Source organism: Salminus brasiliensis, chromosome 15, assembly GCF_030463535.1.
Source record: "Salminus brasiliensis chromosome 15, fSalBra1.hap2, whole genome shotgun sequence".
NCBI lineage: Eukaryota > Metazoa > Chordata > Actinopteri > Characiformes > Bryconidae > Salminus > Salminus brasiliensis.
In genome coordinates, this window is record NC_132892.1 from 33303959 (window position 1) to 33330792 (window position 26834).

The following is a 26834-nucleotide window of genomic DNA, read 5'->3' on the forward strand; positions in this document are numbered from 1 at the left end:
TTTGTGGACACCCTTTTTAATGAATGCATTTAGCTACTTTAAGTTGCACCCTTTGCTGACGCAGATGTGCAATTGCAGGTGTCCCAGTACTTTTGTCCATTATGTTTAAATTGGGACACCTTTGCTGCATTACCAACTCTACTCTGTAGATGGCACCAATATGCCTTTTACCTTTTAACTACAGCACCTCAAAAAGGATTGGAGGAAAGAAAATGATGAATTTTTCTATAATGGGGATATGCTGAGATTATCTCAGCTAATTAGGGTACTATTTTGAGATGATTACTTTAGGATTATTTTCCAATTATATTATCCTGAGGTAGATACTATTCTAATTAATCTTCTTGAGATAATATTCTAAACTCCTGCATCCATGGTTGGAACTATTCTAATCGAAATGATTTTTTATTGTAATGGAATTTGACCATTACATAGCACTTTCATTTGTTCACAGCCTCAAGTACTATAGCCAAGTTTTCCAGAAAGCTGTAGTTACTTTTGAATAATAAAAAGAAACCACTGTAATTTGTGTAAAATATAGTCTGCTTAATTTAATAAAACACATTTAATTTTTTTTTACATTTAATACATATAGCAGACACTCTTATCCACAGGAGCTTAGTGTTTTCCTATTAACTTAAATTTACATAGCTAGTTTGTCTCATCTAGAATTAAAGATACCTCAGGCTTAGATGCTGCCAAATACAACAGTCATTATGGATTCATAGATATACAATGCTCATGAGTACAGCCTTTCATTTAAAATATCAATCGGCTACAATGTGATGTCTGATTAAAATATATTTTTTTATTTGAGACCAACTTCAACATGCAGTGCTCTATGGAGGTCAAGTTCCATTAGACTAGTTCCCATCACAGATGCACCACTTCCAGCGCCCCTGAACAACGTGTCTGAAAAAAAGGAAATGGGGAAAGAATAGTGAGTGGCTTAAAGTTGGAATTGCACTTAAGTTTATTATTTTTCTTGAGGTAATTACCTTGGGATAATTAATTTGAGAAAAAAAAATCTCATGCATCTCTCCACATTTCTTTATATTTAACTCCTTTTCCTTTTCTTTTTTTTTATCTCTCTGTACTGCAGAACATCGGTCACAGCCCTCAGCCGCCTGTTAATGCCACATCCGGTATTCCAGACTACATAAATGTAGAAGTGAGTTCATGATGTTAAAAAGTAATCAGACTTTTGCACTTGATGTACAAGTAAGGGTACAGATAATAAATGATACTATCAAACAATGTTTCTATCCCAACTACACCAAAACAGAGCTGTAAAATGGGTCATAATTTACATAAACCACACCCACTAGAAAAAGCACCACTGTTAAGGAGTGCTGGAAGTTGTGTATCCATGACTAGAATTATTTTATTAAGGATTAACCACCATCTGTTACGGGACAGTCAGGGAGCGGACCTAAGTGAGAGCAGGGAGGAAAGCCTACAAGGACAGTCCTTATGTGATTCTCTTCTTTACAGGCCATTAAAGACAATGCACACTCCTCTGAGGAAGATGCTTCCAGTATTCCAGACTACGAGAGCATAGAAGTGAGTTCAAGATGTTTAAGAGTGACCAGACTCAGCAGCTAGCAAGTGATGATGCAGATCGCAGTACTTCAGGAAACATGAACGTCTTATCTTTTCTTAATAATTATTTTTCTGGTCACATGTTTGTGGACACCCTTTCTAATGAATGCATTTAGCTATTTTAAGTAGCACCCTTTGCTGACCTAGATCTGCAAATGCACACACACACACAGCTGGCAAAAACAAAAATAGAACAAACTCTTTTTTTATTGTCCTTGATTTCAGAAGAAACAATGAATGAGCAGGTGTCCCAGTACTTTTGTCCATTAAGTTTAAATTGGGACACCTTTGCTGCATTACCAACTCTACTCTGTAGATGGCACCAATATGCCTTGTACTATTTTCTCCCCATTTCCTGTGTCCAGAGGTGATGGAAGTTGTGTATCTAAAGTGCTATATCAAAATATAGCACTTTATTTTGAACTTGTTCTCAAATCCTAAATCCTATAGCTGTGAAGTCATCCAGATTAGAATAAAAATATCTCAGTTGTATTAGTGTTACCCTTCCTATTCCCCACATACATTATATATATATAACTCTGATAGAGTGATGAACACAACTTCCGTCCTCCTGATGACAATGTGTCCAGTATTCCAGAAATAAGTTCTAGAATAATCAGGAATATTTCACTGATGCTTAGTTTAATGTAGCTGAACTAAAGTCAATTGTATTTTACACTATTAACTATGTGTTTCTGTGTGTACTCTGCTCTACTTCCTCACCTATCCATAGGATTTGAGGACGCACCAGTGAGAACATCTCCTCCGACATCTTCCAAACCAGCCCCAACAATGGAGCGACTTTTTACTTGCAAAGCTTTCATTTCCTTGCAGAGTTTAAATTTTGGGCCATTTAAACCCAGATATAACCTGAATATATTAATATACTCCAATGACCTAAAGCAGACTTTCTACACTATATGGGCAAAAGTATTGGGACACCTGCTCATGCACTGTTTCTTTTGAAATCAAAGGAATAAAAAACAATTTCTCCTGATTTTGTTGGAGTAACTGTCTCTACTGTCCAGAGAAGGTGGCTTTCTACTAGATTCTAGAGGAGCATTGCTGTGAGGATTTAATTGCATTCAGTGACAATATCATTAGTGAGGTCAGGATCTCAAACCCAACTCCCTGACTCATCCCAAAAGTATTGGCTGGAGCACCACCCATCATTCCAGAGAACACAGTTCTTCCACTGCTCCACAGCTCCTCAATGCTGGGGGGCTTTATACCCTTCTGGCCCACCCCTGGCATCTGGCATGGTGGCATTAGGTTCATGCTTATATGCTCTAAAGAGTCCTATTCTATTCTCTACAGGGACTAGACTCATTGTCATCAATGGGTGCAACAAAAATTAGCTGAATGCCTACATTAGAATGGGTGTCCACAAACATTTGGACATATAGTGTACCTCTATGAAATATATGAAATTCTGATAGCTCCTTTAAATGTCCTAATGTGAATGTAGTGTAAAAGCTCTAAGACTGTGTTACTTTACTTCAAGCTTTCTTCAAGCTTCATCTCTATATCTTTTTTTGCTTGAAAAATAAAGTTTATATAAACTATACCGAACATGCAGAACTGTTTTTTTTCCTGTGGACTGAATAGTCTAGTTGTTGAAATTGAATAGAACTGTATCATCAATACATTTCACAGCTGATTTGAGGGGTTTCCTGAGTTCAGAGAAGTGGTAAGAGTATTCCTCTACAGATACTATTGATTTGATACTGATAAGGGTAAAGAACACATGACGACATTTTAAAGAGCTTAGAAATAGTCTCACATGTCATAGCATTGTTTCCTGTGCTCTCACCATTCAACAGTTGGACACAGTTGATGAGCCGCAGTACTGGGCAGTAAGCACTTTAGATTGTTAATAGTTTAATGCTCCATTCGAAACGAAAAGCATAAAAATATTTATAGTTCTTTTCTGGACACAGAATTTATGATCTGGACACAGTTACAGTCCTCCACAGAGTGCATCCTACTACTGTCAGGCTCACAATCAACATGAGTTCAGAGATCAGCTGCAGTGCCAGTCGTTTTAAAGAGTAAAGATATTTTTGTTTTTTTATTTATTGTTCATGATTCTTCACTCAATCCTTAAACATACATTACAGGCATTACCAGACTGGGAGGCTTTTGACAATGGAGCACTGAGCCCTTGCTGAGAAACTAAAGATCTCCTCATGCTGAATGAGTAACAGTTAGACTGGGCCGCTGTTTTGAAGACATACTGACTGTTTTCTGAGAACAGGAGAAAGTATCTGAACCGAAATATGGATGAGCATGCACGTGTGGTGAGTACTTACACCAGATTAGAATATCATTTTAAGATTTTTTATCTATTCAAAAAGATACTATCCTGAGGTATATATTGTCCTGGTTGTCCTGAGGTAATAATCTTGCAATAATCTTCTAAATATCCTAAAATGCTGAGATAATTAACCAGCAATTGACTTAATTGCATTACCTATTCTTTCCTGTAGATGGCACTGTTAGTTAACCCCTTTTCTGGCCTGTTCCTTGACTCCCTTAAAACTTTAAGTTTTCCTTAAAAAAAAAGGTTTTGCAGAATGTTGGACACAACCCTCAGTCATAATTTACATAAACTCACTAGAAAAAATAAATAAATAAAAAAAACTTTTAGATGACCAGGTGAATAACTGTCATTAAAGGGTGCTGTAATGATTGAATGTTTTATTGGATATTAACCTCCATTATCTTGAATATTATCTTGGCATAATTATTTAAATAGATAATATTTCAGTGAGGAGGAGGGAAATGGTGTTCAGCCCCTCGCAGGCACCATCATGCCGCCCCAACTAACCTTTCTTATGTTCTGACACAAAAAGGACTCTGACCTGTTCTTTAACTCCATGTTCTGCAGGATGACGATGATAACACCTATCCTTCTGATGATGAATGTAGTATTCCAGATTATAAGAATGTAAAGGTAAGTTCAAAATGTAAAAAGACTAATCCACTGCAATGATGTTTTTCCTGGTTTATTACTTTTACTGGTTTTGAAGTAGTTCTCAAGGTACACTGTATGGACAAAGGGATTGGACACACCTCTTAATGAATGAATTCAGGTGTTTCATTCTTTCCTTTTGCCACATGTGATAAAATCAAGAACCTAGCCAAGCAGTTTACCTTCCAACAGTCTGCCTTTTTCTTCCCTCCTAGATATTCTACTATTAACTGTGAGTTGTATTATTAATAATGTGAAATTTGGTGCATTACTCACTCTGCCCTGTAGATGGCACCTTTTAAATACAGTCTCTCGAAGCCCTCAGCCCTTTGTCCAGTGTTGGAAGTTAAACCTCAGTTATATTAATGTAACCCTTCCTCTGACACATATTTCCAAGTTTTCCTTTCATATTCCAAGATAACTATTAGAATAAAAACACATCTAAGATTATTTCCATGTCCTTTTGAGGACTTTAGGATGATGCTTTAATACATAAAGTTACATAAAACTCCATGTTTTGCAGAATGTCGGACACAATTCCTATTCTCCTGATGTTCTCTTCTTCTAGATTTTGAAGGAGCAATTATGTCAGGATTTATATGCTGTATGTATTATAATAGTATATCATTGCTATTATCTGTATGTATTAATAATAAAGCTTATTAAGTCTGTGGACTGAACTCTCTCATAGTCAAACAGAAAGAGAACTTGCCCTCATAAAGAAAGTTCACTTCCGATCTGGAGGGGTTTCTTTAGGTCAGAGAAGTAAGGAGCATGTTTCTCTAGAGAAATTGGTGATACGGCATTGAATAGAGTAAATAGAACATGGGGGCATTTTAATGAGCTTAGAAATAGTTCCACACATCATATCAGAGTCATCTGTGGCTGAGGATGACTTACTTCCTAACCTTCTATGCTTACTGGGTGCTGAGGTACTTTCTCACCACTCTGGGTGTGTGCTCACAACCATGGATGGGTTATATATGTGTGTAAATAGGTTGTATTGCAATGCTGAGCAATGGTTGTGAAGTGTGTTTCAAATTATATGAAAAGGCGTCTTTGTTGGACTTAGACAGTCTTGATGTTGAAGCTAAAGCACATCTTGAAGGTGGTCACTGCAAAATGTAGAAGTAGCTTCAGTTAAACATGTTAACCACATCCAGAATAATACTTGAGTATTTCCTGTGCGCTCACCATTTCACAGTTGGACGCAGAGGGTGAGCTTAAGTACTGGACGGTAAGTTCACTATTTTTTTAGATTAGTAAATGTTTAAGCTCCATTAGACATCAAAGAAGCATTAAATGTATTTATAGTTGATTTTTAGAAATGTGCTTTGAGCACTATTCAGTTAATTTACATACAAAGCTATTTCAGCCAGGCCAGGTTTTTCAAACCTTTGACTCTGGTCTACAAAGCCAAGACTGGACCAGCCAGCCCCTCCGTACTTGATAACAAATGTCAAAAGCCAATTTGCACCAAGAGTCCTTTCAGCTTCAAGTACGGCTCGGCTTGACCCGCCATCCTTTAAGCTCCACGGAGGACGAGCGTCCAGACTTTTTACTGTCCTGCACCGAAGTGGTAGAACGAGCTTCCCCTGGGTGTCCGAACGGCAGAGTCCAATACTCACTGTCCTCAAACCCAGACTGAAGACCCTCCTCTTCTGAGAGTACTTGGGTGAAGAGTAGAGTACTATGGTTTATGTTTTTGTTTTGTTTTTTTAATTAAGGGAGTCAAGGAACAGGCCAGAAAAGGGGTTAACTAACAGTGCCATCTATAGGAAAGAATAGGTAATGCAATTACCTAACATTTAGGCCCAAAATGAATACTCTTCTTTTGACTTAATGCAGATGTTTTACACTATATAGACAAAAGTATTGGGACACATGCTCGCTCTTAGTTTCTTCTGAAATCTAGGGAATTAAAACATGTCATACTGTCTAGAGAAAGCCTCCCTTCTAGATTTTGAAGGAGCAATTATGTCAGGATTTATTTGCATTCAGCATCAAGAGCATTAGTGAGGTCAGGATCTTGGATGATCACCGTCCCACATCATCCTCTTTAGCCCACACCTGACATAAGGCCAATAGGTTGATGTTTATCTTCTCCAGACAGTCCTTTTCTATTGGTAGTATTTCTCTACAGGGACTAGACAAGCTGTGTGTACATTTGCACATACTGTATGTGTCAGTAATGCATGCAGCTTAAAGTTGCTAAATGCATTCATTAGAAGGAGTGTCAACAAACATTGACATGGTGTAAAACAAAAAGCTCCCAATATCCAAATGTAAATGTCGTGCAACATCTCTTAGATTCAGTGTGTTAGTTTACTTGCTTTCCAGTCTTCTATATATTATATATATTATATATATTGTTGCTGAGGATGACTTACTTCCTAACCTTCTATGCTTACTGGGTGCTGAGGTACTTTCTAACCACTCTGGGTGTGTGCTCATAGCCATGGATGGGTTATATATGACGTGTGTGTAAATAGGTTGTATTGCAATGCTGAGCAATGGTTGTGAAGTGTGTTTCAAATGATATGAAAAGGCGTCTTTGTTGGACTTAGACAGTCTTGATGTTGGAGAAGCTAAAGCACATCTTGAAGGTGGTCACTGCAAAATGTAGAAGTACCTTCAGTTAAACATGTTAACCACATCCAGAATAATACTAGTATTTCCTGTGCGCTCACCATTTCACAGTTGGATGCAGAGGGTGAGCTTAAGTACTGGACGGTAAGTTCACTATTTTTTTAGATTAGTAAAGGTTTAAGCTCCATTAGACATCAAAGAAGCATTAAATGTATTTATAGTTGATTTTTAGAAATGTGCTTTGAGCACTATTCAGTTCATTTACATACAAAGCTATTTCAGCCAGGCCAGGTTTTTTGCTTGGTTGCAACTGGGCGTTTTCCTGCTGCAGTTGTCCAAGTTGTCTTGGCCTGGAGCATTGTTAGAGGCATTTGTGGCACACCATGAATATTTATAAATGTGTTTAATATTGATATATGGCCGTCTCCTTCGAGAACTCACTGTTCACTCCATCTACATAAGCCTGAAGCCTTGATGTAGTCATGAATAATAAGTTATTGTATTCTGCAAAAGTAACTCAGTCATGCAGATTTCTCCTGTACAACATCCAGAGAATTCAAACTTTCCTCTCTAGAGAGGTCCCCCAGGTGCTTGTTCAGTCTCTCATCACTTTAAGACTTGATTATTGTAACTATCTTTTGGCTGGTTTACCTCTATTGCACCATCAGACCCCTGCAACATAACCAGAATGCAGCGGCATGGGTCGTCGTTTGTAAAATCAGCCATGTTCAGCTCCTCCTCTGCTGCGTTCTCTCTTCACTGGCTTCCTGTAGCTGCTGCCCAGGTCTTTCGATTCAAACCCTGACTCTGGTCTACAAAGCCAAGACTGGACCAGCCAGCCCCTCCGTACTTGATAACAAAGGTCAAAAGCCAATTTGCACCAAGAGCCCTTCCAGCTTCAAGTGCGGCTCAGCCCGACCCACCATCCTTTAAGATCCACGGAAGACTTTTTCTGTCCTGCACCGAAGTGGTAGAACGAGCTTCCCTTGGGTGTCCGAACAGCAGAGTCCAACACTCGCTGTCTTCTAACCCAGACTGAAGACCCTCCTCTTCTGAGAGTACTTGGGTGAAGAGTAGAGTATTATGGGCTCCACATTGACTTGTGTTTAGCCGTGTCTAAGATTAGAGGGATCTTTGATTTGTAGTCTATTTAAACTACAGTAGAAGAGGTTATTCTTGAGTAAACAGTGAAGCACTTTTTTAAGTCTGTCTGGATAAGAGTGTCTGCTAAATGCTGTAGATGTAAATGATTTATTCAGTTTGCTTGACTCATTTGGTCAAAGTTACCACGCTGCAGTAAAATCACTCTGTTTTAAGGTACGGGTGCCGTGGTGCATCATCTGAATATGTTGGAGGTTCTCTGAAAGTATGACCTTTTTATAGTGTAGTGAATGTTATACTTTCATTTTAGCCCAACATACACAAAGTAGCATCCCTGTCCTGTCCACCTTTTGCCAGAATAGGCCCACAACATAGCTTCAGGTGAGAAACCTTCAGAAAGCTGGTATAGATTTCACTCTGTTCTTCAGAAGATCTGTGGTTTCCAGTTACCCAGTATGACATTTTTTAATTCCCTAGATTTCAGAAGAAACAAAGAGCGAGCATGTGTCCCAATACTTTTGTCTATATAGTGTAGAACATCTGCATTAAGTCAAAGGAGAGTATTCATTTCAGAAGTATAAAGATAAGCTTTACTGGTAACTTAATGAATTATCTTTGTGCTCAGATGCTTCTGGGAAAACTGCCCAACATCAGCCACATGGCTTCACCAACATGTCTAAAGGTGCTAGTTAATTTAAAAAGTAAGTTTACTTTTGTTGAAGGCTTGTAGAGTCAAAATGATAACTTCTGCTTTTTGTGGCTGGTTCACCAGCTCACAGTAGCCACATAGTATAGCATGACATAGGCCCAGCCTAGCATTACGAGTGAGGGGTGTGGTAAGCTTGCTAAAGAGATTGTAGACTGTAAAAAATAATGGTGCTACAAAAGGTTTGAGTCTTTTATAGGTTCTTCACCCTCACACATCTCTATGACAAACATGGTTCTTTATGGAACCAAAAGTGGTTCTTCTATTTACTCAAAGAAGCATTTGTAGCACCTTTATATTTAAGAGTGTACTATGCCCTGGTAGGGTCAGCTTTTAACCCATCAATCTTTGTATTCCAGGCCAGACATGGCACCCACTTAGCTTTACTAGCTTCCCCATAGGTCATTGCAGAGTGATGCTTCAAGTGGATTACTAGTGTCGGATTCTAGCCTCTTTAGCCTTGATTGCATATTTTCCTGAATTTGCCATTTTACAGTTACATCAGCTTTGACCAGCCTTTTCTAGTGGTTGGGGAATATGTACATTTAAGAAGTCAAGACGATTGGATGACAGCTTTGAGGTTCTGAAATTGGTTGTTTTCCAGTTCTGTTTTGGTTATGTTGAATGTTCCCTTCAAGGAAGTGTTTGAGGTTCATGGCCCATCACTTCCATGTTCAGAACTCTCAATATTAAACAATGTTTTATTGTCTTTTATGCATTTCTAAAAATACATTACGTACATCTCTATACATAATGAAATATGGTAAACAGCTGATTTCATACATACATATATATACAGTGAGTCCAAGAAGTATTTGATCCCTTGCTGATTTTCTTTGTTTGCCCACTAATAAAGACACTATCCTTCTGCACTTTTAATGGTAGATATATTCTAACATGGAGAGACAGAATATCAAGACAAAAATCCAGAATATAATTTTAAAGAATATATTTTAATTAATTTGTATTTCAATGAGGAAAATAAGTATTTGATCCCTCTTGCCAAACACACTCAATACTTAGTGGCAAAGCCTTTGTTTGCAAGCACAGCGGTGAGACGTTTGTTGTAGTTAACCACAAGTTTAGCACACACACCAGGGGGAATTTTGGCCCACTCTTCTTTGCAGATCCTCTCTAAATCATGAAGGTTGGTGGGCTGTCGCTTGGCAACTCTGACCTTCAGCTCCCTCCATAGATTTTCGATCGGATTGAGGTCTGGCGACTGGCTGGGCCACTCCATGACCTTAATGTGATTTTTCTTGAGCCAATCCTTTGTTGCCTTTGCTGTATGTTTAGGGTCGTTATCATGTTGGAAGACCCAACCACGGCCCATTTTCAGATCCCTGGCAGAGGGGAGGAGGTTGTCCCTCAGGATTGTGCGGTACATGGCTCCATCCATCTTCCCAGTGATGCGGTGAAGTAGCCCTGTACCCTTGGCAGAGAAACACCCCCAAAACATTATGCTTCCACCTCCATGCTTGACGGTGGGCACAGTGTTCTTGGGGTCATAGGCAGCATTTTTCTTCCTCCACACATGGCGGGTGGAGTTGAGGCCAAAAAGTTCAATTTTGGTCTCGTCTGACCACAAAACCTTCTCCCAATAACTTGGTTCATCTTTCAAATGATCATTGGCATACTTGAGGCGCGCCTCCACATGTGCTCTCTTCAGCAGGGGTACCTTTCGGGCACTGCAGGATGTGAATCCATTGTTGCGCAAAGTGTTGCCAATTGTTTCCTTGCAAACTGTGGTCCCAGCTGCCTTCAGGTCATTTGCTAACTCCTGCCGAGTGGTTGCAGGACGATTTCTGACTGTTCTCAGCATCATTGCCACCCCACGAGGCGAAATCTTCTTTGGAGCACCGGGCCGAGGTCTGTTGATTGTCATGTTATACTCTTTAAACTTTCTGATAATTGCACCAATAGTTGTTACTTTCACATCCAACACCTTACTAATCTTTTTGTAGCCCATTCCAGCTTTGTGAAGGTCAACAATTCTGACTCTGAGGTCCTGTGACAGCTCTTTGGTTTTACCCATGTTGGAGACTTGAAATCTGTGTGATCTGTCTGATTCTGTGGACAGGTGTTTTTCACACAAGTGATTAGTGAGAACAGGTGGCTTCAGGTCAGGTAACAAGTTGATTGGGAGTGTCTAACTGGTCTGTAAAAGCCAGAACTGCTAATGAATACTAAGGGATCAAATACTTATTTCACTCCATGAAATACAAATCAATTAATATATATTCCTTAGATTTATTTTCTGGATTTTCTTTTTAATATTCTGTCTCTCCATGTAAGAATACATCTACCATTAAAAGTATAGAATGATCATGTCTTTATTAGTGGGCCAACGAAGAAAATCAGCAAGGGATCAAATACTTCTTGGACTCACTGTATATATATATACAGTGGGGAAAAAAGTATTTAGTCAGTCACCAATTGTGTAAGTTCTCCCAAAGAGGCCATCACAATAAATAATAACGGTATGATAACAGACTTTGCATGTTTTAATTCGTCCACCTTTGGCATCTTTCCATCAATGCATGATTAGGTCAGGACAATTGACAAAATTGTTGAGAGAGAGAAATGAGAGAGGCCTGTAATTAACATCATAGGTAGACCTCAACTATGAGAGACAAAATGAGAAAACAAAATCTGAAAATCACATTGTCTGATTTTTAAATAATTTATTTGCAAATAATGGTGGAAAATAAGTATTTGGTCACCTACAAACAAACAAGATTTCTGGCTGTCACAGACCTGTAACTTCTTTAAGAGGCTTCTCTGTCCTCCACTCATTACCTGTATTAATGGCACCTGTTTGAACTCTTTAACAGTATAAAAGACACCTGCCCACAACATCAAACAGTCACAATCCAAACTCCACTATGGTGAAGACCAAAGAGCTGTCGAAGGACACCAGAAACAAAACTGTAGACCTGCACCAGGCTGGGAAGTCTGAATCTGCAATTGGCAAGCAGCTTGGTGTGAAGAAATCTACTGTGGGAGTAATAATCAGAAAATGGGAGACCTATAAGACCACTGCTAATGTCCCTCGATAAGATAAGATAAGATAAGATAGTCCTTTATTAGTCCCGCAGTGGGGAAATTCACAGGGGCTCCACGCAAGATCTCAGCCTGTGGGGTCAAAATGATCACAAGAACGGTGAGCAAAAATCCCAGCACCACAAGGGGGGACCTAGTGAATGACCTGCACAAAGCTGGGACCAACGTTACAAAGGCTACCGACAGTAAAACACTACGATGCCAGGGACTCAGATCTTGCAGTTCCAGACGTGTTCCCCTGCTTAAGCCAGTACATATCCGGCCCGTCTGAAGTTTGCTAGAGAGCATTTGGATGTTCCGGAAAAGTATTGGGAGAATGTCTTATGGTCGGATGAAACCAAAGTAGAACTGTTTGGTACAAACACAACTCGTTGTTTTTGGAGGAGAGTGAATGCTGAGTTGCGTCCTAAGAACACCATACCAACTGTGAAGCATGGGGGCGGCAACATCATGCTGTTTCTCTGCAAAGGGACTAGGACGATTGGTCTGTGTACATAAAAGAATGAATGGGGCCATGTATTGTGAGATTTTGAGTGCAAACCTCCTTCCATCAGCAAGGGCATTGAAGATGAAACGTGGCTGGGTCTTTCAGCATGACAATGATCCCAAGCACACTGCCAGGGCAACAAAGGAGTGGCTTCGTAAGAAGCATTTCAAGGTCCTGGAGTGGCCTAGCCAGTCTCCAGATCTCAACCCCATAGAAACCCTGCATGGAGGAATGGGCCAACATACCAGCAACGGTGTGTGCCAACCTTGTGAAGACTTACAGAAAACGTTTGACCTCCGTCATTGTCAACAAAGGATATATAACGAAGTATTGAGATGAACTTTTGTAATTGACCAAATACTTACTTTCCACTATTATTTGCAAATAAATTCTTTAAAAATCAGACAATGTGATTTTCAGAATTTGTTTTTCTCATTTTGTCTCTCATAGTTAAGGTCTACCTGTAATGTCAATTACAGGCCTCTCTCATCTTTTTAAGTGGGAGAACTTGCACAATTGATGACTGAATAAATACTCCCCCCCCACTGTATGTATATTGCACTCATTACAATACTATTTTCCTGATTTTGAAGGCTAAAATGACACCCCCACTCAGATTGGCTCTTTCTCCTCTATTTCTCCTGCTCATAATTGCAGGTGAGTACATACATCCTACTGTAACACTGGATATGTTTTTATTTGCAATGCTTTTACATTTTTACAACACTGACAGTGTGTATAATGTTCAAATGCTCCAGCCTTAGTAATCAGATTTACTGCTTCATATGTTTCAGAAGCTTCTAGAGAAGAGTGGAGTGTGGACTACAACCAGCAGGAAATCTGTGCTTTAAACGGATCCACAGTGTTTATGAACGGCACTTTTACACTCCCACAAGACCTTACAGTGACCGAGACATTCTGGTTCATAGATCCAACTCAGGGTGTGACTGATCTGAGTAAAGTCCTAGATTACTCAGGCAGGATTGATTATTTCACTAATGAACAGAAACAATTCTCCCTCAAACTGAGTAATGTAATGAAGAAGGATGAAAAAGAGTACTACTTCAGGATTATCACAAATGAAGAGAAAGAAAGATGGAAAGGGATACCTGGAGTTAAGCTGAAGGTTACAGGTAAGACAGTGGTTTCTGTATATTGTGTTTATACCTTTGTAATTACACATTAACAATCCATGCAATAACAAAATAACTACTGGTGATGTATTCATCGTTGGATTGCAGTAATACAGCTTATGTAATTACACAAGCTGTGAACTTTGTTTTTTACTTATGTAATTATACAACTACTTTATTACACAATTAATGAGGCAAAGTAAATATTATATCTACTGTTATATCTATTAATATATACTAAAATTTCTCTGATTTTCTGCATTTATGTTGTCTTAGAGCTCCATGTGGAATCCCCTGGAGAAGTGACTGAGGGACTAACAGCAGTTCTGACGTGTAAAAGCACCTGCAGTCTGACTGATCCAACATTCATCTGGTACAAAAATGGACGTCCTTTAACCACAAAGACCATCAATAACAACCAGCTCCACCTGCAGACAGTCAGTAGTGAGGATGCAGGCAGTTATAGCTGTGCTGTAAGAGGATCTGAACATCTACCCTCTACTGCTCAAACTCTCAGAGTCAGATGTGAGTAAAGTCCACATTCTTCACTAAACTCTGGGAATGGTTTAACTACACAGTGATATTAGATATTAGCAAGAAACACTAAAGACATATCTGTGTCTAGATCCTCCAAAGAGTGTCTCAGTGTCCATCAGCCCCTCTGGTAAAACAGTTGAGGGCAGTTCAGTGAATCTGACCTGCAGCAGTGATGCAAACCCACCTGTGAAGATCTACACCTGGTTTAAAGGATCATCATCAGTAGGAAAAGGAGAAACGTACAGCTTTCCCAACATCAGCTCTGAGGACAGTGGAGGATACACATGCCAGAGTCGTAATGAAGTTGGAGAGAGAAGCTCCACTGCTGTCTATTTAAATGTTCTGTGTAAGTTGGTGATGATTTCTAAGACTCCAGACTCTGTTAAATGATTTCCTGAATCTACTCAATGATCTTCTCCTGTCTGTAATAGATCCTCCAAAGATGGTTTCAGTGTCCATCAGTTCGTCTGAAGAAATAATAGAGGACAATTCTGTGAATCTGACCTGCAGCAGTGATGCAAACCCACCGGTGGAGATCTTCACCTGGTTTAAAGAAGGAGAAAGCTCACCTGTAGGATCTGGACACACTTACAGTCCTCCACAGAGTGGATCATACTACTGCCAGGCTCAGAATCGACATGGAGCTCAGAGATCAGCTGCCAAGCAAGTCATTTTGAAAGGTAAACACATGTTTTTATTATAGTTATTATCCATGGTTTGTAATTGATGCATTGTCTCATTAAGTGCCTAGTTGGTGTACCATAGCAGGTTAGAGTATTTTACACATAGGACGTTAGGATCTAATTCTTTGGCTGGACAAGCCCACTACAGAACACTATTACTAGTCAGTGGGCAAGACTCCTAACTCCACATTCTTTACAGGTGGAACATCCCCACCACAAGACTGTGGAGCTTGTAGCTTTAACAATGAAGCTCTGTGTGCTTGCTGAGATATGACCTAAAATGTTCTTCCTATGTTTGAAGAGTATTTGTTAGTTGTTAGGGCCAGCCTACAGCTTGACACCACATAAAACACACAATTCTGGAAACAGCTCTAGACTGGAGCAACCATCTAATTGCTGGCTTGTAAAGTATGCGGAGATCATTAGTTCAAATCTAGTCAGCACCACAGCCCTCCAGTCTGCATTTACTGTAGGTAGGCCTCCACTATGTGATAGGTAGTCATCTAACCTGCAGGTGGAAAAACAATCAATCAATCAAACAATAAATAAATAAGATTAAACTGTAGAGACTTTAGTGTTGTGTTCCAGTTTCTGGTTGTGTGCAAGTTTGACTGTTGCCTGTATGTCAGCAGACCACTCTGCGATTCTTTACACATGTGTTGGAGTCGGAGTTTGTGGGATTGCAGCTTTTCTCACTGTAGTTTTCTGCATGAGGTCAGAATCACTATCCCACATCATACTATAATTCAATTACTTTATTTTTTAGATGATTTGGTTGCATAAGTTCAAAATGAACAACATTAAGATAAACACTGTAGAATAACAATATAGATGCCAACTGTTTTCTGAGAGCAGGAGAAAGAGACAGAACAGAAATATGGAGGACCATGCATTTGGGGTGAGTACCTACAGAGTTCTAGATGTAAGATAAGGATATGACTTTTTTACTTCAGCACATCAAAAAGGATAAGAGGAAAGAAAATTATGTTTTTTCTATAATGGGTAAAAAAAGCTCTTTATTATTTATTTATTTATTATTTTAGCTAATTAGGGTACTATTTTGAAACTAATTTGAAATTACCTCAGGATTATTTTCCAATGATGTTATCCTGAGGTAGATACTACTCTGATTATTCTTCTTGAGATAATATCCTAAACTCCTGAGATAATTATTACATTATCCCATAAATACGATCTTCCTAAGCCTCTAAATTGTGTATCCATGGTTGAAACTATTCTAATCGAAATTATCTAGTGGATTTTTTATTGTAAGGGAATTTGACCATTACATAGGACTTTCATTTGTTCTCGGCCTCCAGTACTATAGCCAATATGTTTTCCGGAAAGCCCCTGAACAACATGTCTTAAAAACAGGAAATGGGGAAAGAATAGTGAGTGGCGTAAAGTTGGAATTGCACTTAAGTTTATTATTTATATTGAGGTAATTACTTTGGGATAATTAATTTGAAAAAAAAAAAAAAAAAAAAATCTCATGCAACTCTCCCGCATTTTTCCATGAATCTTTATATTTAAATCCTTTTCCTTTTCTTTTTTTTATCTTTCTGTTCTGCAGAACGTCGGGCACAACCCTCAGCCGCCTGTTGATGCCACATCCGGTATTTCAGACTACATAAATGTAGAAGTGAGTAATCAGACTTTTGCACTTGATGTACAAGTAAGGGTTCAGATAATAAATGATACTATCAAACAATGTTTCTATCCCAACTACACCAAAACAGAGCTGTAAAATGGGTCACAATTTACATAAACCACACCCACTAGAAAAAGCACCACTGTTAAAGAGTGCTAGAAGTTGTTTTTCCATGACTAGAATTATTTTATTTATTTATACCGGTCACCCCTCTACAAAGGTGTGACGGAGAAGTGCAGTTTGTCACAGCCTTAAATGCTGTGACCACCAGGTGTGTCTGGTTGGCACTGATTACCCCTAGGATTTCGCTGCCGTCACCCTCTGCTGGTAGGCGGCGGCAGACAGTGATTCCTTACACCATCATCACAAATATTATCTCCGGATAATTATCTTAAACCCATTTAAAATATTTACAGAAAACACAATGTCCTTTTCAGGGCCGCGTTCTTAACCCTTGTTGGATCCTTTTCTGACCTGTTCATTAACTCTCTTCTCTGCAGGCCATTAAAGACAATGCACACCCCTCTGAGGATGATGCTTCCAGTATTCCAGACTACGAGAGCATAGAAGTGAGTTCAAGATGTTTAAGAGTGATCAGACTCAGCAGCTAGCAAGTGATGATGCAGATCGCAGTACTTCAGGAAACATGAACGACTTATCTTTTCTTCTTAATTATTTTACTGGTCAAATGTTTGTGGACACCCCTTATAATGAATGCATTTAGCTACTTTAAGTTGCACCCATTGCAGACACAGATGCACACACACAGCTTGTGTAGTCCTTGTAGAGGAGTACTGACAATACAATATGACTCTCTGGCTCTTGTCTCTGAATGCAATACAATCCTTACATGCTCCTCCAAAATCTAGTAAAACACTGTCTACCCTGGAAAGTAGAGACTAGAGTTACTCCAACAAAAATAGAACAAACTCTTTTTTTATTTGTCCCTGATTTCAGAAAAAAAAACAATGAATGAGCAGGTGTCCCAGTACTTTTGTCCATTAAGTTTAAATTGGGACACCTTTGCTTCATTACCAACTCTACTCTGTTGATGGCACCAATATGCCTTGTACTATTATCTCCCCATTTCCTGTGTCCAGAGGTGATGAAAGTAGTGTGTCTGTGATTTGTGAACCAAAATATAGCACTTTATTTTGAACTCTGTGTCAAATCCATTCAGATTAGAATAAAAATATCTCAGTTGTATTATTGTTACCTTTCCATACATACATACATACATACATATATATATATATATATATATATATATATATATATATATATATATATATATATATATATATATATATATATATGTGTACAGCCATTGATGTCTAAACCACCAGCAACAAAAGTGAGTACACCCCTTAGTGAATGTTTCTGAAGTGTCAATATTTTGTGTGGCCACCATTATGGAGTTTACCAGAGCTTCAGAGGTTACCACTAGAATGCTTTTCCACTCCTCCATGACGACATCAAGGAGCTGGCGGATATTCAAGACTTTGCGCTCCTCCGCCTTCCGCTTGAGGAAGCCCCAAAGATTCTCTATTGGATTTAGGTCTGGAGACATGCTTGGCCAGTCCATCACCTTTACCCTCAGCCTCTTCAATAAAGCAGTGGTCGTCTTAGAGGTGTGTTTGGGGTCATTATCATGCTGGAACGCTGCCCTGCGACCCAGTTTTCGAAGGGAGGGGATCATGCTCTGCTTCAGTATTTCACAGTACATTTTGGAGTTCATGTGTCCCTCAATGAAATGTAACTCCCCAACACCTGCTGCACTCATGCAGCTCCAGATCATGGCATTCCCACCACCATACTTGACTGTAGGCATGACACACTTATCTTTGTACTCCTCACCTAATTGCCGTCACACATGCTTGAGACCATCTGAACCAAACCAAATTAATCTTGGTCTCATCAGACCATAGGACATGGTTCAAGTAATCCAGGTCCTTTGTTGACATGTGTTCAGCATACTGGTTGCGGGCTTTCTTGTGTACAGACTTCAGAAGAGGCTTCCTTCTGGGGTGACAGCCATGCAGACGAATTTGATCTAGCGTGGCATATGGTCTGAGCACTGACAGGCTGACCCCCCACCTCTTCAATCTCTGCAGCAATGCTGACAGCACTTCTGCACTTATCTTTCAGAGACAGCATTTGGATGTAATGCTGAGCACGTGCACTCAACTTCTTTGGACGACCAAGACAAGGTCTGTTCTGAGTGGACCCTGCTCTTTTAAAACACTGGATGATCTTGGCCACTGTGCTGCAGCTCAGTTTCAGGGTGTTGCCAATCTTCTTGTAGCCTTGGCAATCTTCATGTAGTGCAACAATTCATCTTTAAAGATCCTCAGAGAGTTCTTTGCCATGAGGTGCCATGCTGGAACTTTCGGTGACCAGTATGAGAGAGTGTGAGAGCTGTACCACAGAATTTAATACACCTGCTCCCTATGCACACCTGAGACCTAGTAATACTAACGAATCACATGATATTTTGGAGGGAAAATGACAAGCAGTGCTCAATTTGGACATTTAGGGGTATAGTCTCTAAGGGGTGTACTTACTTTTGTTGCCGGTGGCTTAGACATTAATGGCTGTATATTGAGTTATTTTGAGGGAATAATACATTTACACTGTTATATAATCTGCACACAGACTAATTTTCATTGTGTCAAAGTGTCATTTTGTCAGTGTTGTTATATATATATATATATATATATATATATATATATATATATATATATATATATATATATATATATATAAAAAACCTGTTCTCTAACTCTGTTTGATAGAGTGATGAACACAACTTCCGTCCCTCTGATGACGATGTGTCCAGTATTCCAGACTATTTGAATGTGGAAGTAAGTTCTAGAATAATCAGACATAATTCACTGATGCTTAGTTTATTGTAGTTGAACTAAAGTCAATTGTATTTTACACTATTAACTATGTGTTTCTGTGTATACTCTACTCTACTACCTCACCTATCCATAGGATTTGAGGACGCACCAGTGAGAACATCTCCTCCCACATCTTCCAAACCAGCCCCAAAAATGGAGTGACTTTTTACTTGCAAAGCTTTAATTTCCTTGCAGAAACATTTAAACTCAGATATAACATGATATGAATATACTCCAATGACCTAAAGCAGAATTTCTACACTATATAGGCAAAAGTATTGGGACACCTGCTTATGCATGGTTTCTTTTGAAATCAAGGACATAAAACAGTTTCTCCTGCTTTTGTTGGGGTAACTGTCTCTACTGTCCAGAGAAGGTGGCTTTCTACTAGATTCTAGAGGAGCATTGCTGTGAGCATTGCATTCAGTGACAATATCATTAGTGAGGCCAAGATCTCATCCCCAACTCCCTGACTCATCCTAAAAGTATTGGCTGGAGCACCACCCATCATTCCAGAGAACACAGTTCTTCCACTGCTCCACAGCTAAATGCTGAGAAACTTTATACCCCTCTACCACCCCCCCCCCCGGCATCTGGCAGGGTGGCATAAGGTTCATTTCATGCTTATCTGTTCTAGAGAGTACTATTCTATTGGTAATAAGTCTCTACAGGGACTAGACTCATTGTCAGCAATTGGTGCAATGTAAATTAGCAGAATGCCTACATTAGAATGGGTGTCCACAAACATTTGGATATATAGTGTCCTTCTTATAAATGTCCTAATGTGAATGTAGTGTAAAAGACTCTAAGTAAAGTGTTACTTTACTTCAAACATCCTTCAAGCTTCATCTCTATCTTTCTTTGCTTGAAAAATAAAATTTATATAAACTATACCGACATGCAGAACTGTTTTTTTCTGTTGACTGAATAGTTGTCAAAAATTTGAAGGGTTTCCTGAGTTCAGAGAAGTGGTGAGAGCCTTCCTCTAGAGATACTATTGATTTGAAACTGATAAGGGTAAAGAACACATGACGACATTTCAAAGAGCTTAGAAATAGTTTCACATGTCATTGTATTGTTTCCTGTGCTCTCACCATTCGACAGTTGGATGCAGTAGATGAGCCTCAGTACTGGACGGTAAGCAATTTACTTTAGATTGTTAATGGTTTAAATGCTCATTTTACACAAAAAGCATAAATATTTATAGTTCTTTTTCAGAAATGTGTTTTCAGTAGTGCCCAATTTTAAATAAATAAATAAATAAAAATTTCAGACAGGCCAGTTTTTTTTGCTTGGCTACAACTAGAGGTTTTCCCAGTGCAGTGGTCCAAGTAGTTTTGGTCTGAACCAATAGGTTTACAAATGTTCTAATGCAGTTTAGTCAAACCTCTGTCAGTCACAGGCTGTCAGAATTGTTGCAATCCTCCCACAATGGCGCCCCTGTAGGCTCATGAAATTTAACATCATGTTTTCAGTTGAGAAGCCTTCAGAAAGCAGGTTCAAATCTCACTTTTTCTTTCAGAAGATTAGAGATTTGTAGTTTTCCAAAAGCTTTAAAATGTGAAGATCAACTTTATTGGTAAAGATCAGTGTGATGAATCATCTTTGTGCTGAGATGCTTCCGCGAGGCCCAGCCGTGATCATGTTTATTCTCCACTCCACAAAACCAGCTGGGTATTTCTGTGCTGAGATCAGCACTGATCAACCCACCGGTGATGATGACCATGTTCTATTGAACAGTTCACAACTTATGAAACTATGATATCTTTTCTTTCTTATCATAGTGTCTAAATCTGCATTTATTGAGCATTTCAGTTGTTGTTTGAGGTATAAACAGTAAGTGTGTGACTTTGGGTAGGGTGAAAAATCATCTCATATCTGAACTATTTACCACCCTGTTATTTTACCTTATAATTAAATATGCTGATTATCCTTTTGAGGATGGTTCATGGAAGAAAAAAAAGCAAACTAAAGAAATTGCTTTTATTGGCTGGTTTTCAGCACAGTTCAGCACAGCCCACAGTAGCCACATAGCATAGCATAATTTACCTTAGTCTAGAATACCTTTAAAGACCACCGTGAGATTAGGACTTCATCTAGTGGGCAGGGGTTATGGGGTGCATGTTAGGGGTGTAAATATAAGACTGTTAGGCTAAGACTGGTTACGTAACAATTTTGGGTTTTTGAAAATATTTTACAGCTGTGATCTTGTTCTGCTGGATTTTAAATAGGAGAAACAGTGTTTAAGGTTCATAGTTTGTCATTTTTATGCCCTGAAGTCTTATTATTCTGCTATCTATGATCTAACTACCACTAAAGATAATTACAACATTCATTTCTACTCTATAGGACAAAAGTATTGGGACACCTGAAAACAAATGTATCATAAAGAGATGATTGTTTGTTGTAACTGTCTCTATAGTTCAGGAAAGTACAAAAGTACTAGATGGAGCTCCACCACAATCATTCCAGAGAACCAGTGTTCTTCCACTGCTCCACAGCTCAGCTGGCATTGGGCATAGTGCCAATAGGTTAATTTGCTCCGGAGAATCCTATTCTTTGGGCAATACTTATGGGTGCAACTTAAAGTATCTGAAAGCATTCATTAGAATCCACAAACATGTACATGTACATGGACATGTAGTGAATGTATGTGGTCAGCTTATAGCCAACATTTAAAGTAATTATTTTAAACATATAGGTTACATTGTTGTGAAAAAAGTCTACCTCCTCCATGAGCACTTATGAAATGGATGTCCCGGAAGGTATGTGAGCCGTCCATCACCCGTAGTAAGGACAGTCTGCTCATGCTTCCCCCACAACAGATGATTTTGGGAGTTGGGGGTTGGTGTTGTCAGCCTCAAGCCTTGACAAAGTTCTAGCCATATTTTTAGATTGTTTGAATCACTTATGACCACAAGCTCACAATAAAAGTAATTTTCATTTTTCAAGTACTCAGAATTAATTAATTAAAGGATTTTTTTTATTATTTTGTAGATCTCAGTATAACGATTTATCTGAGAATGCCTCCTCCACTTCTCCTGACCTTTCTGCTAATGGCTGTGGGTGAGTCAGCAAATCCTGCTATAACACCTTCACTACAGCATCTCACTGAAGACGTTTCTTTGCCTGACTCTGGTGTATAAACATATTTTAATTGAACAATACTATTCATGAAAACCTGGCATTACACTCTGTGTTACAGGTCATTTTTCACATTTTCCCTTTGAGGTGGGAAATTTTGCCTGTTCATGTTGCTTTACATCCTAAATTTAAATATTTCACTTTTCTTTTTGAACTTAATTTGAAATGTAATTATTTGTGTTGTCTTAGAGCTCCACATGGAATCTCCTGGAGAAGTGACAGAGGGAGAAACAGCAGATCTGACGTGTAAAACCACCTGCAATCTGACTGATCCAACATTCATCTGGTTCAAAAATGAACATGCTTTAACCACAAAGACTATCAAGAACAACCAGCTCCACCTGCAGACAGTCAGCAGTGAGGATGCAGGCAGGTATAGCTGTGCTGTAAGAGGATCTGAACATCTCCCCTCTACTGCTCAAACTCTCAGAGTCAGATGTGAGTAAAGTCCACATTCTTCATTATATTCTGAAAGTGGTTCAAAAGCCAAAGGGATATTAACAGAAAAAATAAAGATATAAAAGATAAGGAACATATACTGTGCTGCTGTCAAACAAAACTCTTCTGAAAATCTCCAAAATGTGAACTTTGCAGTAGAATAAAAAACACCTTCTTAATTTTCAATGGAAGTCAATGTAAATTTGTTTACATTGCAATTTGTTTATTAGTCATTCAGGACCATTTCTATTGGTGAATTGATCATGAATTGTATAATATATTAAATGAAGCAATGGTAATTGAAATTATAATCTTTCTTTCTAGATCCACCAAAGAGTGTCATAGTGTCCATCAGTTCTTCTAGTGAAACCATGGAGGGCAGGTCAGTGAATCTGACATGCAGCAGTGATGCAAACCCACCTGTGCAGAACTACACCTGGTTTAAAGAAGGAGGAAGCTCACCTGTAGGATATGGACACAGTTACAGTCCTCCACAGAGTGGATCCTACTACTGCCAGGGTCAGAATCAACATGGATCCCTGAGATCAGATCTGGTGCCAATAATTTTGAAAGGTAAAGATGTGTGATATGATATGGATTTCATGCTAAATATTAAATATGACTCAAATATGAATGTCCATTAGCTACATAATGCTATTTTCCACAACAGCTAGACTTATTTGTCTAGTTTCTGGTTGTGTATGCGTTCATGTGGCTCTTGTCTGTATGTCAGCAGACTGGTCTGTAATTTTTTATGCATGTGTTGGAGTGGTTGGAGTTTGTGTGGTTGCTGCTCTTCTCGCTGTAGCGATAAGGTGAGAATCATTAGCCTATTTTTCAGTTTAAAAATATGCAATAACAATTGTATTATTTTTTTGAGTATGATCTTTCTGATAACAGGAGAAAGAGGCAGAACCGAAATATGGTTGTGTACATGGTGAGTAATTACAGAATTCTAGATATGAATGAGTTAACGATAGGATCCATTTATGACTTGTTTTACTCTCTTCATCAGAACACTGGACACAACACAAGGCCTCCTGTTGATGATGCATGCAGTATTTCAGACTATGTGAATGACGTGAGTTTAAGATGTTGAGTTATTAGACTTTCACAGTCCAACTATTTAGGTCTGAGCATGTTTAATACATATACAGTATTACCAGGGGAATGTCAAATTGACTGTCCTAAATTTGAATATGCTAATAACTCTGATAACTGTGTGATTAGTTAATGGTTTTAGTAAGCGTCTATGAAGGGATCGATTTTATCTGGGGGTCGAGTGAAGCATGCTGGTGAGATTTTCTGTAAATTTCACATGTAGTCAACTACATGGTGGTAGTTGGTCTAAAGAACCCCAGCAGATGCTGGAATACCCAGTCAACACCAGCATCAACCCAGTCTGGAAGGTGGTTCAGCTCAGCAGAAAGAAAAACACAGGTGTTAGATTGTTTTTGAGGTGACTGGACACAATATGAGAGGTATTACAGACAGCAGACAATGTGTACTGTTACTGTAACGCTAACAGGCCTCTTCATAACAACCGAGCTAAAAAACGAGAGCCAGACATGAGAAATCAGCTTATGGTATGGGATGAGAGCACCAACATCTCGATGTTAATGACCTAGACCTTCAGGGGCTTTCATGATTGTATGTGCTAGCAATAGGCAAGCATCTATTAACATCAATGTCGGCGGATGAGGTCATATCCCTATGTCCCTATATATCCCATGATAATTATCTTTTTAATTGCCCATTACAAAACAACCCATGTCATTTTTCCTATGTCCTGTTGGCAGCTCTGTATTTCACCCTGATGTTGTTTCTGGCTAAATCAATGATCTTTTCTGACCTGACCTGTTAACTCTCAGTCCTTCTGCTGATGACACATCCAGTATGTCCAGCTATGTAGAAGTAAAAGTAAGTTTAAGGTGTTAAAGAGTAATGAGACACTTGCAGATTACATAGCAACACAGTGCTTACTTTTGGTGTCCCTGTGAGAGATAGTAGGGCTGAAGTTCTGCAAATTGTGGATCCATGATAGGAGTAATTTTTTCCTGGAAATTAACTACCATCATCTTAGATAATTATCTAAAGAAATGTCAGTTTGGGGACTCCGTATTTCATGTTTTTGGCTTAAAAAATAATTTTCTGACCTTTTCTTTAACTCTGCAGGGCATTAAAGACAGCAGTTGTCATCCGGATAACAACACAGCCATTATTTCCGACTATGTGAATGTAGAAGTAAGTTTAAGTTGTTAAACATTCATTAGAATTTTACACTTCTGGGTCACAGAGCAGGTCATTATTCAGATTATAGTACTGACTGATGTTGCGTTTGTCATTTTTTGCTAGTTTACTAGATAATCTCATCAAATATAGAGACAGAGATATAGAGTCTTTTACTATTATCTTCCCAAGCCTATTGTTCACTCTTCATTCTTGTTTGGAACATCTAATTGGATATTAACCACTTTATAGCACTTAATGTGCTTCATTTATAGCAATGAAGTTGTCCAGAAATTTGTACTACTGGACAAAAGCCAATACCTCAGATATTTGTGTGACTGTTGCATTTTAGATCATATAACATTTAATGATGTCTGTTAGTGAGCACCGAAACAATGTGCAGAGTGCCACATCACAGTTCATTTACATTAGACTAGTTCCTGCACTATCAGACGGGCTCTTGGACAAGCTGTCTGAGCTGCAGACCATCTACAGCAAGAAGTGCTGGACCAAGGCCAGGAAGATTGTAATGTACCTCAGCCATCCAAGCTCCCCCTGTTCTGGTCAGGGAAGTGCTCACACTCCCTGAAGGCAAACACAGAGAGAATGAAGAGGGGTTTCTTCCTACAAGCCATTCAGACTCTGAACCAGGACTGTGGTGGTTAAGACTGTTGGCCTCCCTCCACCCCCTTCACCTCACAGGACTTTTCACTGAACATAAACACTTATTATTATGATATCAGTGGCAGTTGTGTTGCACATCCCCTTTACACTTTTACACTTGACAACTCGTCCCTGCATTTTACATTTCTTTTATTTTGTGTAAATTCAGAGCATTTATTGCATATATTTTTACTCATATTTATTATTATCTCTCTATATACAGTGCCCTCCAAAATTATTGGCACCCCTGGTTAAGATGTGTTCTTTAGCTTCTAATAAATTGAGTTTTTTTCTAAATAATATAGGACCACGATGGAAAAAAAGAGTAAAATCCAACCTTTAACTCAAGTGAATTTATTCAGTAGGAAAAAAAATCCCACATTAAGAAATAATTGTTTAACATCAAATCATGTGTGCCACAATTATTGGCACCCCTGATGTTAATACTTTGTACAACCCCCTTTTGCCAACAAAACAGCACCTAATCTTCTCTTATAATATTTCACAAGATGGGAGAATACAGATAGAGGGATCTTTGACCATTCCTCTTTGCACAATCTCTCTAAATCTACCAGCGACCTGGGTCCTCTCCTCTGCACTCTCCTCTTCAGCTCACCCCACAGGTTTTCAATGGGGTTGAGGTCTGGGGACTGAGATGGCCATGGGAGGAGCTTGATTCTGTGTATGGTGAACCATTTCTGTGTAGATTTGGCCATATGTTTTGGGTCATTATCTTGCTGAAAGACCCAGTGATGACCCATCTTCAGCTTTTGGGCAGAAGCCACCAGATTTTGTTTTAAAATGTCCTGGTATTTCATGATGCCATGCACCCTAACAAGGTTCCCAGGGCCTTTGGAAGAGAAACAGGCCCACAGCATCACTGATCCTCCCCCATATTTCACAGTGGGCATGAGGTGCTTTTCTGCATACT

At 38.9% G+C, this 26834-nt stretch overlaps 1 protein-coding gene and 1 long non-coding RNA gene across 2 annotated transcripts in view; both read left to right on the forward strand.

Annotated features, from left to right (window-relative positions):
• Positions 1 to 23490, forward strand: part of LOC140536121 (sialoadhesin-like) — a gene marked incomplete at its 3' end in the record, with an annotated part of 122623 nt that extends 99133 nt beyond the window's left edge. The window contains exons 13-16 of the mRNA XM_072657768.1: positions 14281 to 14538; positions 14624 to 14872; positions 22763 to 23011; positions 23336 to 23490. Of these exons, the coding sequence (XP_072513869.1) occupies positions 14281 to 14538; positions 14624 to 14872; positions 22763 to 23011; positions 23336 to 23490 (911 nt within the window). The remainder of the gene's footprint in view (positions 1 to 14280; positions 14539 to 14623; positions 14873 to 22762; positions 23012 to 23335) is intronic.
• On the forward strand, positions 16430 to 20275 carry LOC140536132 (uncharacterized). Its single transcript, XR_011977580.1, has 4 exons — positions 16430 to 16517; positions 17027 to 17095; positions 19322 to 19390; positions 19524 to 20275. It is a non-coding gene; the product is annotated as an uncharacterized lncRNA (long non-coding RNA).
• Positions 23491 to 26834: the final 3344 nt, after the last annotated feature.